This window comes from Scyliorhinus canicula, chromosome 14 (assembly GCF_902713615.1).
Source record: "Scyliorhinus canicula chromosome 14, sScyCan1.1, whole genome shotgun sequence".
Taxonomy (NCBI): Eukaryota; Metazoa; Chordata; class Chondrichthyes; order Carcharhiniformes; family Scyliorhinidae; genus Scyliorhinus; species Scyliorhinus canicula.
Window position 1 is genome coordinate 62,367,957 of NC_052159.1, and position 13,263 is coordinate 62,381,219.

Consider the following 13,263-nt stretch of genomic DNA (forward strand, 5'->3'; position numbering starts at 1 on the left):
ACGAGCAGTTTATTAAAGCATGTTGCATTTACTAGCTTTAAATAAATATAAACTCTTTGCACCAGATAGAAAACTCATCATCTCTACGGATGTTTGGCTGCAGTTTTCATCTAACATCTTCTCTACATACATAGGAATGTTCTTTTTAAACACTTTAGTGGTTTTAAAATTTGTTCTTTGTTATGATTTACAGTGACACAGTTAAAAGAGCAACTAACAAACCTGTTCCTAGGCTTTTGCCTTGTAGTTAGTCACTTTTGAATAATTCCCCAGTCTGTTTAAAGGAAACGATAGTACATGAACTGTGCAGGCATTTTATTGTGTTCATTATGTGGCTGCCTGTGCCAATTATAACTTGGAGAAATTATAATTACTTTTATTTGTGAATTAAATTTGTAAGTGTCAGTGTAGCTTAATTAGAGGCTATTATTTCTCTGTTGGGAGGATGTGAGTGCAAGCCAGAATCTCGAGGACTTGAGCATAAGTGTTCTCTCTGTATCCTGTCCAACGTTCCTCTTGCAAGTGATTCCACCAAAAATCTAGCTGGTTTGTCATCTCACTGCTGTGCAAAAGGTCTTTATTCTGCAAAATAGCTCTTTTCTTCCTAACGTAACAATAACTACACTTCAAAGTATCTTATTGAATGTGAAATGGTTAGTGATGTGATAAAGTGCTGTATACATGCTAACCATTCTCAAATGAATCATTTTAAAACTTTACATTAAGAGTATGTGAAATCCGGGTAAAAGTTGAACAAACTGAAAAGCTCTAGTATAAATTTACATCTTCAATGCTTCTGACAATGAGCTTTGTACACCTGGATCACATTTATAACTCAGGCACATATTTGTACATTCTGTACATTGCTTAACTTCTCTTGAGCACAAAACTCTGAAGCTGGAGACCCAAGCACATGTGCGTATGTATGTTAAGCATTGCTGTATTTCAATCAGTGACAACTTTGAGCTTTGGATTGTGACATTTACTGTAACGGTATTGAAAATACTGAAGTAGTTGTTGTAAAAAGAATAAATTGTATGTAGTTTATAAAAAGTTCAGTTGTACATTATTATACATTAATATGGCATGTGTTGGAAGACATATCAATATAGAATATAGGCATGATGTGGAGATGCCAGCATTGGACTGGGGTGAGCACAGTAAGAAGTCTTACAACACCAGGTTAAAGTCCAACAGGTTTGTTTCGAATCACTAGATTTCGGAGCACAGCTCCTTCCTCAGGTTGGACTTTAACCTGGTGTTGTAAGACTTCTTACATAGAATATAGGAGCAGGGATAGGCCTTTGGGCCCTTTGATATGAGTGTGTCAGCATAATTGTGCACTGCGTATTGTATTTTTAGGTTTGGCATTAAGAGATGGGTAGTTAGGCAAAAGTGCAAAAAGGAGCAATTGTATCTTTCCAGGTGTATTTCGATTTTTGTCACTATGACTGTGTTGAATGAAGCAGGTAGAGTATGAACTTGCTGGTCATCAAAGTTCAGAATTTAGTGGTAATCGTGCAACCATTTGTGTGTCAGTACAATAGCATGCACACAGCAGTATTGGCAAGCAGGGGAGTATATTTGATCCCTGAGTGTACCGATGTTAGAATGCACTCATTATAATCAAGTGTAGAGTGGGGCGAGGAGGCATGCGTTCTGTGTTTCCTGGCAGTCTCACAATCATTGTCTCCTAGATCCACCAACGTCTGATCTTTTAACTCAGAAATACCATTGTGTGCATCCCTAAAGCTTAAAAATAAGGCTGATAAATGTGCTTCCCATCACCACATTTAATATCAATTCATACTTTGATAATAGCTCTAATATTTTGCCGACATAGATGATGCTATTCTATTGAATATTTCTTCCCCTCACTTATATGCATCTGTATTTCAGTCTCTCGGAAGAGATCATGCAAGTTTCCTAATTCCAGGCTGTTGTTAGTGTAACTTGTTTGCAAAAGGAACTGGAGCAAAGCAGAGGTGGATTTGATTTGTGTCATTCACTTCCTTGATATGAGGAAGCGCATCACCTATAATTGATACCTTTTTAAAAATAAATTCATTTTTCCCAGTTAAGGGGCAATTTAGCATGGCCAATCCACCTACCCTGCACATTTTTGTGTTGTGGGGGTGAGACCTACGCAGGCACTGGGAGAATGTGCAAACTCTACAAGGACAGTGACCCAGGGCCGGGATCGAACACGGGTCCTCGGCGCCGTGAGACAGTAGTGCTAACCACTGCATCACCGTGCCGCCTTGATTGACATCTTTTTGGTTGCTTGATAAGTTCCCACTTTGCGGAATCACAGGGATCCCTTTTATGTGCCCCTGCTGGGTGTATGTTTTGGTGGGGTGGCATGTAAAATAAGGTAGGTACCCACTCCACCAACTTCCCACCCACTTCTGAGCTCAACCCCATAATATGGGGTCTGGGTGGGTGCTAGAATTTGCAGCCTGTCCGCCAGATTTAAATACACAATCATGGTTCAATTGGGTTTGTTACCAAGACAGTTGACTCTGATAATACGCTGCCCATGCTCTGAAACTGTTGCAATGGGCAGTCGGACGGAAGTGGGCAGCCTGATGTTTGAAATACATTCTTCAAAGGGCGGGAGAGAAGAGTGGGTTCTATCTTTGAGCTGCCCTTTGCGGATTGGGGGGTGGGCCCAACCAAGATTGAAACCTCCCCTTTTCTTCATACCCTTCTGCTGCTTTAAACCCACCACATCTATCCCCCCACAACCCCTCCCTTACTTGCCCGACCCCTGCCTGCCCAAGACCCTGGATGTACCAATTTCCAGGGATGCATTGGGCCTTCTTCTGCTTCCTTATTGCAGTCCTGGCAGCACCCACCAATGCACTCTTGGAACTGCTGGAACTGATGGAGCTACTGGCCAATCGAATTGGCCAGGAACTGCCAAGGGCAGGACTTCCTTCCTAGTGTGGGCAGAGCACGCCTGCAGTATGTTATGGCTGTGGGGTGTGTTGGCGTGGAGCAGGTTGGCTGCACCAAGGCTTTGCCCTGGGTGGTGGAGAGGCAAGCCATGCATCCTCCTATAATATTCAACCCACAGAGTCAAAGACTGCCACTCCTGACCACCAGGATACTATTGACCGTGCTACTGGACCGCCACAGAACATGAGGGAAGATGAGATGGATTATTTTAACCTAGAATGGCTGGGTTTCACTAGGCTTAGTTACCCACAGACTCCTAGCAGGCTTTTGAGTCCAACCTGAAGTTGTGAGCAGTCTGATCTAGTGCAGTGCTGCGTACACCTGATGTGGGGCCTGTTTAAACAGGGCAAGAAACAGCTTGTCTTTTAAATCAATTAGATTGAAGCACCCTTTCAGTCGTACAGCATCTCAACCAAGAAGTATCATTTATAATAATTAATTCATATACAGAAAGCAAAATGAAGTGAAAGGAAAATGGATTAAGAGAGAATAGGAAAAGTGAGAAAGATTTTTAAAAAATCTAACAATTAAAATTGGAAGGAATAACGACCCCACTTGTACAAGTAAATTCTCAGGGTGAGAAAGGTTGTTTGGGAGCAATCAAGACTTGCCACGGTGCTAAAAATTAATTTGAACTTCAATTGACAAGCCGTCATCTTTTCTTGCATGTTTAATAGGTGTCTACTGAGTTTGAATGCTGAATCTTTCAACGTAATCAACATAATGAGGTTTCTGAAGGAGACGGGCAAATTGAACAACAATTTCCTGATTTCAGCATTTAACTGCAAATGTGCAGGCAATGCTATTTGTGGTTTGATTTACTCCTGAATAGCCGTGAGTGCTGATAGCCTAACCATTACTCCTACCATAAAATCTGGGCCAGTATGGCAGGATGGACAATTTTTAAATCTCTATTATCAGAAAATTATAATACTGTACCTGTTTCAGTGCCCTTTCTGTGTCAATACCTTGAACCCAAGGAGCAGCAGGATTTGCAAGACAGTCTCCAGCATTTCCTTTCCTTGAAATCCCAATCCGTTGTCTTCGGAGGTAACGGAATGCTTCAGCCATAACGAGTATCCCATCATATGTAAGTGCAGATGTGTACTAAAAGAAACATATTCAAGTTGTTCAAGACACATTGTGTTTGATCCAAGATTTTTCTCATTCAACTACACATGTTAAGCCTGTGGATGCTAATATCATCAACAGTAATCCTTAGACTTATGCTGAGGCATAAAACATGGACCTTAGTTGTGCTTGAGGCTCATTAATCTTATACTCATCCTTGTTTTTAGTAAAACTCACAACCATTTAACTGAAATATCTGGAGCTGGATTCTCCACCCCACCGTGCCACATTTCTGCCTCAACCCGCCGGCAGGATGCTCCGTTATGCTGGCCGGTCAATGGGGTTTCCCATTGTGGGGCAGCCGCACACCGTCGGGAAACCCCTGGGCGTGGGCAAAACGTAACATCCCGCCGGTGGAGAATCCCGCCTCTAGCATTCTAAGTCGAAGATATGATGGGTGCCTTTGTGGTGAGTCACCCAAAATTAATCTTGTTCCTTTAGTACAATAAAACTGGAACACTTTCATGGCACTGTGTAGAACAAATATCAGAGTTTGAATAGCATTTTGTCTTTATACTGGCTAGAATTGGCAGGAATTATAAGTTCTTGCCAGAAGGGATCTTCAACTGTTGGAAGCACAAGTTCGGAATCTGAATGAAGAATGTGGGTCAATTCATCAAACCTACCCCCAAATGTTTGCATATTTTCCCTTTGAAGAGAATTTAAATTTTAACATCGAAAATATGGTTGTGAATAAGATCCAACAATAGAAGCTCTATTTTTTTGGTCTAGCCTCTTCCTGTTGGGTTTGCGATTATGAAGTGTTGTGTGGCACTACCAACACGGTAAATGCGATAGACCTCAAATAGATCTAGCAACTCAAGACTGGGCATCCATAAGGCGATGTGGGTTATTAACAGGAGCAGAATTGTACTCAATCACAATCTGTAACCTCATGGCCCGACGTTTCGCCCACTCTATCATAGCCATCAAGTCAGGGATTCAACCTTGGTTCAATGAAGAGTGCAGGAGAGCATGCCAGGAGCAACATTAGGCATACATAAAAATGAGGTATCAACCTGGTGAAGCTACAATACTGGACCATGTGCTTCCAAACAGCAAAATCAGCAAGTAATAGACAGAACCAAGCAATTTTGCAACCAATGGATCGGATCTAAGCTTTGTACTCCTGCCACATCCAGCCTAGAATGATGCTGGACAATTAAGCAACTTACAGGAGGAGGAGGCTCCACAAATATTCCCATCCTCAATGCTGGAGGAGCCTAGCACAGCAATGCAAAAGATAATCCTGAAGCATTCACACCAATCTTCCGACAGAACTGCTGAGTGGATGATCCGTCTTGGCCTCCTCCAAATGTCCCCAGTGAAAGGGTTAAAGATCAACTAAAATTCATACAATTTAAAAATCACACAAGCTGCTAGCTTCTAAATATTCATAGACAGATAACCAGTGATGAGAAACCAGTTGCTTCAAGTAGTGACAAATACATGCTTGGTGTTATTATAACTAAGTATAAGTGCCCGGAATAGGATCGGTTAATTATACTCATTTGAGTCGGTTGAGCTCATTTGGAAAGCTGATTCATGATGCAGAGTGAGGCCAACAGTGTGGGTTCTATTCCCGTACTAGATGAGGTTAATCATGAAGTCCCCACTTTCTCAACATTGCTCCTTGCTTGAGGTGTGGTGATCCTCAGGGTAAATCACCACCAGTCGGCTCTACCCCTCAAAGGGGAAAGCAGCCAATGTCATCTTGGACTATGGTGACTTTACTTTACACTATATAATCCTAATTATTAGCTGTGAATGGATACAGATAGTCCTGACCCAAAAGGTACTCTTTTGATTCGTATATAATGACTACTTTGGAGGTAAGCGAAAGCTATAATCGCTTGGTATTTTCTTTGTTCAGGGAGCTGGCAAGCCTCATGGTGGATGTTTAGATCCCCGACTATAGCTTGAATAACGTTTTTTTGAACTGGAACTCTTGAGTGTCATCTGGTCAGTTGGGGAGTGAGGAACACTGCAGTCAAATAACTGTGAAATTCCCGCAACACCACCATCACATATGTCAATCTTCATCCAATTCGATTCACTTCATGTAATATCAAGAAATGGCTGAAGGCACTAGATACTGCACAGGCTATGAGTGTTAACAATATTCCGGCAACAACACTGAAGACTTGTGCTCCAGGGTTTTCTGCGCTCATATCCAAGCTGTTCTCATACAGCTACAACACTGGCATCTACCCGGCAATGTGTAGCATTGTCAAGGCACATCCTGTACACAAGAAAGAGGACAAATCCAACCCATCCAATTACCATCCTATCAGTCCACTCTCAATTATCAGTAAAGTAAAATTAGGCACGGTAGCACAGTGGTTAGCACAGCTACTTCACAGCGCCAGGGACCTGGGCTTGATTCCCGGCTTGGGTCACCGCCTGTGTGGAATCTGCGCGTTCTCCCCATGTCTGCGTGGGTTTCCTCCCACAAGTCCCCAAAGACGTGCTTGTTAGGTGAATTGGACATTCTGAATTCTCCCTCGGTGTACCCGAACGGGCGCCGGAATGTGGCCACTAGGGACTTTTCACAGTAACTTAATTGCAGTGTTAGTATAAGCCTACTTGCATTGGATTGGATTTGTTTATTGTCACGTGTACCGAGGTACAGTGAAAAGTATTTTTCTGCAAGCAGCTCAACAGATCATTCAGTACATGGGAAGAAAAGGGAATTAAACAGAATTCAAGAAAATTCAAGAAAATACATGAGAATACATAATAGGGCAACACAATATATACAATGTAACTACATAAGCATTGGCATCGGATGAAGCATACAGGGTGTAGTGTTAATGAGGTCAGTCCATAAGAGGGTCATTTAGGAGTCTGGTGACAGTGGGGAAGAAGCTGTTTTTGAGTCTGTTCGTGCGTGTTCTCAGACTTCTGAATCTCCTGCCCGATGGAAGAAGTTGGAAAAGTGAGTAAGCCGGGTGGGAGGGATCCTTGATTATGCTGCCTGCTTTCCCCCGGCAGCGGAAGGTGTAGATGGAATCAATGGATGGGAGGCAGGTTCGTGTGATGGACTGGGCGGTATTCACGACTCTCTGAAGTTCCTTGCGGTCCTGGGCCGAGCAGTTGCCATACCAGGCTGTGATGCAGCCCGATAGGATGCTCTCTATAGTGCATTTGTAAAAGTTGGTAAGGGTTAATGTGGACATGCCGAATTTCCTTAGTTTCCTGAGGAAGTATAGGCGCTATTGTGCTTTCTTGGTGATAGCGTCGACGTGAGTGGACCAGGATAGATTTTTGGTGATGTGCACCCCTAGGAATTTGAAACTGCTCACCATCTCTACCTCGGCTCCGTTGATGCTGACAGGGGTGTGTACAGTACTTTGCTTCCTGAAGTCGATGACCAGCTCTTTAGTTTTGCTGGCATTGAGGGAGAGATTGTTGTTGTTACACCACTCCGCTAGGTTCTCTATCTCCCTCCTGTATTCGGACTCGTCGTTATTCGAGATCCGGCCCACTATGGTCGTATCGTCAGCAAACTTGTAGATGGAGTTGGAACCAAGTTTTGCCATGCAGTCGTGTGTGTACAGGGAGTAGAGTAGGGGGCTAAGTACGCCCCCTACTTGTACCTCAAGTACTTGTGACATTAATAAAGATTATTATTATTATTAAGTGAGGAAGGACTCATCAACAGTGGCAGTTACTCAGCAATAATATGCTTACTGATGCTCAGTTTGAGTTCTGCCAGGGTCACGCAGGTCCTGACCTTGTTACAGCCTTGGTTCAAACATGGACAAAAGAGCTCAATTTCAGAGGTGAGGTGAGAGTGACTGCCCTTAACATCAAGGCAGCATTTGATTGAGTATGGCATCAAGGAGCCCTAGCTAAACTGGAGTCAGTGGGAATCAAGGGGATAATCCATGCTGGTTGGAGTCATACTTTGCCGAAAAGAAGATGGTGGTGAAGGTTAAAGGTCAAGCATCTCAGTTTCAGGACAGCATTGCAGGTGTTCCTCAGGGTAGTGCCCTAGGCCCAGCCATTTTCAGCAGCTTCATTAATTACATTTCTTACATCATAAGGTCACAAGCAGAGATGTTCACTGATGATTGCACAATGTTCAGCACCATGTGCGATTCCATAGATACTGACACTGTCTATGCCTAAATACAGCAATACCTGGACAATATCCAGGCAAGTGCTGAGAGGTGGCAAGTAACATTCACGTCAGAGAATGACCATCTCCAACTAGAGAGAATCTAACAATTGCCCCTTGACATTCAATTATGTCACCATTACTGAATCCCCCTCTATCAACATCCTGGGAGTTACCATTGAATTGGACAAGTCACATAAATACTGTGGCAACAAAAGCAGGTCAGAGGTCAGGAATTCTGCAGTGAATAACTCACTTTCTAACTCCCCAAAGCTGGTCCATCATCTACAAGTCACAAGTCAGGAGTGTAATGGAATGCTCTTCACTTGTCTGGATGGGTGCAGCTCCAACAACACTTAAGGATCTCAACACCATCCAGGACCAAGCAGCCCGCTTGATTGCTCCCCCTTCCACAAACATTGACTCCCATCACCACCGATGCACAGTGGAAGCAGTGTATACCATCTACAAGATGCACTGCAGGACCTCACCAAGGTTCCTTAGGCAGCGCTTTCCAAACCCACGACTGCTATCATCTAGAAGGACAAGGGCAGCAGATACATGGGAACCCCACCACCTGGAAGTTCCCCTCCAAGCCACTCACCATCCTGACTTGGAAATATATCCCTTCTCCTTCACCGTCGCTGGGTCAAAATCCTGGAATTCCTTCCCTAACAGCACTATGGATGTACTCACACATCAAGGACTACAGCGGTTCAAGTAAGCAGTTCACCACCACCTTCTGAAGGGTAACTAGGGATGGGCAATAAATGCTGGTCTAGCCAGCAACACCCACATCCCATAAATACATTTTTAAAAAAACTTTCTTGAATACACCCAGGAGAAAGTGACCAATCAAACTGCACCTTTCAATGTCGACTTTGAATTTCAAAAGCAGCTGAATGAATGGCTTAACTAGAGAAGGAGTGAGAACAGTCATAATTCCCATGATGCAGTGAGCAAAATGAAAAGAAAAATCGTGGCTGGTTGCCAATTTTCATACACCCAGAAGATGTATATTCTCCCACTTGGAAATATATACAGCTCTTGCTTGAACTCTGCTCCCAGCCCTTAGCTCAACTTTATTGCCAATCTTGGTCTCAGCCTTCAATGACAGCCACTCATTGAAACTACCACTTATAAATAATGTTCCAATCTCCATATTAAAAATGACTGACTTGTCCATGAACCTAGAGCTGAAACGGCAGTTATTCTTAATAAAGGAACAGGTCATAAATTGAGTGCAAGTGTTAGTTTCGGAAGTATATGATGAATAAGGAATTAATGAAATACTCACACATACAAATTAAACAACTGACATTTATGTTGGTGGCTATAAATGCAGTAGGCAATTCCATTAAGGCGTATCACGTAGGTTGTTCTCTGAAGGCCCCTCGTTCTAAACTTATCGACAAGAGGAAATCTGAACTCCTTGTTTTCAGGACTTCAATATGTAAATGTTATAATAATCCAATACTTATAAGTGCACATTTAATTGAACACAGATGCATGATGTTTGGTGGCTTTTACAAGCTCATGAATACCTGTATGATTAGATTAAAAATTGAATCATCTAAATATTTATTGAAGATGGAATATCTTCTCTGGTACATATCTCAACACAGCAGAACAGGTAAGCCTTGAAAGAGTAGAGGAGCAGATTCCTAAAGACCCTGGGGCTCTTCTCAAGGTGGTCCTGGCATATATAGCAGCTCCTCAGACTCTTAGATGGTGACACCAATGCTTCATGAAATCTCATGTGCGGGTGCTGGTGGCCCATTCAGACCCTGTGGCTTTCAAGGCCTCAACTGCCTGGAGATCAATTAAAATACTATCAGAAAAATAAGCAACCTATCTCCACTTCAGCTGCATGCTTCGGGACAATCTTGGAGCACCTGTACACTTTTGCATCAATCCGCCGAGTTGTGTTTGGCTCACAGATGGATTATTGTGTGATATCCAAGATTTGGATTAATGTATTAAATGAAAGGTGATGTTTTTCTTCAGCTAAGGTCCTGGGTACTCATTTCTACACCATTGGGCTGTCACAAGCTGGTGGGAGGTAAAGAGAAGGCCTGCACTGCATGAGGAGAGTGGTGCATGTATGCCTTGGCAGCCTGTTGTGTTGAGACAATTGAGATGGTACGGACATTCAAGGAAAGACCAACATGGCTGTGTGAGGGAGGAAAGTCAAGTGTAGTGTTTAATGTATGCTCAGGAGAAACATCTGTGTGAGTGATGTGTGTGTTTCTCTGGTACATATGAAGATGCCCATTAGCTATTAATAGTAATAGCATTACTATTAAAAGCTGCCTCTTCCAAATGCTTCTTCATGGAGGAGGAGGAGGCACACTCAGGAGATCCTCATTCATCAAGGCTTCTCCCCTCTGCATCATTAGGTTGCGCAGAGAACCACATCTCCGCATGACACAGGCAACCCTGGATGGTGATATTGCAGGGCTTCTCTAGATCTAACCAGGCACCTGAACTTAGTTTTCAGCAGGTCTATCGCCTTTTCAATTGTTGTCCTTGTAGCCATGTAGCAGTGGTTGTCGGTATCCTGTGCATCTGTGTAGGCCTTCCACACAGGGGAAAGGAGCCATGTCTTCGAAGAGTTGCCCTTGTAACTCAGTATTCTACCACGGAGGGCTTCATATGGCCTGAAACATTGAGGCACTTAGGACTGTTTCAGGATGAACAAGTCACAGCAGCTTCCTGAAAATCTTGCACACTCCCCTACGATCCTTTTCTGGAGGATGGATACTACTACTTTCAGTGATTGGAAGCCCTTCCTGTCGACAAAGGTTCTTGGCTGCTCTGCAGGTGCGATGATGGCATGGACATTCCTCTTGGCCTAACAAACCTGATCTGTTCGGAAGTGTATGTATTAGTCTACTCTCTGGTACAAGGTATTCATTATCAGCTTGATGGAGTGATGGGCTACAGAGTGGCTAATCCCACAGTTGCCTTTTTCTAGTGTGGGCATCGTGGCAGTAAATCACTGGATGAGGAGAAGGTTTCATGGTGTGGTTGAATTTCACAACTGCAGTGCTTCAAATAATCTGTTGCTATTTGAAAGGGGAAATGCAACTGATCTCTGACTCAGTAGGCCCTATGATTACCCCAGTGTTCACACCTTTCTATCCTGGTTATGGAAGAGGAAGGACAGAATCCGATGATGCGTACTGTAAAGCCAAGTCAAGAAGTCCAAAATTACTATTATTTGTTACATCATACACAAACTTGCTCTTATACACTGTTCCACCTCCACACCCTATGGAGACCAAAGTGCAAGCAGTTCTCCAGCTGTGACCACACCGAAACCTATACATTTGTAGCAAGACCTCCTAAAGAAAGACTTGCATTCAAATTGTACTTACCACTGGATGTTTCAAAAGCACTTTACAGTTTATTATGTACTTTTGAGGTGCAGTCATTGTTGTAACTTGCCGTGCCCCTCGTCAAGCTCTTCCAGTACAGCTATAACACTGGCATCTATCCGCCAATGTGGAAAATTGCCCAGGTATGTCCTGTACTCAAGAAAGAGGACAAATTCAACCCGGCCAATTACCACCCCTCAATCCACTCTTGATCGTCAGCAATGTGATGGAAGGAGTCATCAGTGCTATCAAGCGGCACTTACTCAGCAATAACCTGCTCACGGATGCTCGGGTTGGAACATTGCAGCACAAGAACAGGCCCTTTGGCCCACCAAGCCTGTGCCGATTCAGATTCCTTATTACTCATTGACAAACAATCTGTATCCTTCCATTCGCCGCCCGCTCATGTGTTTATTAAACACATCTTCAAAGTTGCTATCATGCTTGCCTCCCCCTGGCAGCGCGTTCCAGGCACCCATCACCCTCTGTGTGAAAAACGTTCCCTGCATATCTTTCCTGAACTTTCCCTCTCTGAGCTTGCCCCCTTGTAATTGAGTTTTCCACCCTGAGAAAAAGGTTCTGACTATTCACCCTGCCCATAATTCTTGTAGTTTTTAGATCTCAATCAGGTCTCCCCTCAGCCACCGTCTTTCCAATGAAAACTATCTTGAGTTTATTCAACCTCTCCTATAGCTAACACCCTCCAGACCAGGCAACATCCTGGTAAACCTTCTTTGCACTCTCGCCAAATACTCCACGTCCTTCTGATATTATGGTGACCAGAACTGCACGCAATTTTCCAAATGCGCCCTAACTAAATTTTTATGCTACTGTAACATGACCTGCCAACTCTTGTACTCAATGCCCTGGCCAATGAAGGCAAGCATGCTGTATGCCTTCTTGACAACCTTATCCACCTGCATTGCCACTTTCATGGAACTATGGACCTGAACACTCAGATGCCTCTGTATATCAATGCTCCTAAAGGTACTGCCACTCAGCTCCTGACCTCATTACATCCTTAGTTCAAACATGTGCAAAAGAGCTGAATGCGAGAAGCAAGGAGAGAGTGACGGCCCTTGATATCAAGGCAGCATTTGACCGAGTATGACATCAAGGATCCCTAGCAAAACTGGAGTCAATGGGAATCAGGGTGAACCCTCTGTTGGTTGGAGTCATTCCTGGCACAAAGAAAGATGGTTGTGTTGGTTGGAGGTCAATCATCTCAGCTCCAGGACATCACTGCAGGAGATCCTCAGGGTGTCCTAGTGTCCTAGGCCCAACTATCTTTGGCTGCTTCATCAATGACCTACCTTCCATCATAAGGTCAGAGGTGGGGATGTTCGCAGGTGACTGCATATTGTTCAGCACTATTCATGACTCCTCAGATAATGAGCAGTTCATGTCCAAATGCAGCAAGACTTGGACAATATCCAGGCTTGGGCTGACAAGAGGCAAGTAACATTTGCGCCACAAAAGTGCCAGACAATGACTATCTTCAATAAGAGAAAATCTAATCATCACCCCAATCAATGGCATTACCATTGTTGAGGCCCTTGTAATCAATATACTGGGGGTTACCACTGACAAGAAATTGAACAGGTTGATGCACAATCAATGGACACAAAACGTAGGTGAAGTCCGAAATGAAAGGCTTTAATCAGCAAG

At 43.5% G+C, this 13,263-nt stretch overlaps 1 protein-coding gene across 7 annotated transcripts in view; it reads right to left on the reverse strand.

The window, feature by feature from the left end:
- The window catches only part of LOC119977194 (glutamate receptor 4), a 390,429-nt gene that overhangs the window by 196,397 nt on the left and 180,769 nt on the right, over positions 1-13,263 (reverse strand). For all 7 annotated transcript variants that reach the window (XM_038817887.1, XM_038817892.1, XM_038817889.1 and 4 more), the window contains exon 7: positions 3,901-4,068. In XM_038817887.1, coding sequence (XP_038673815.1) covers positions 3,901-4,068 — 168 coding nt within the window. The remainder of the gene's footprint in view (positions 1-3,900; positions 4,069-13,263) is intronic.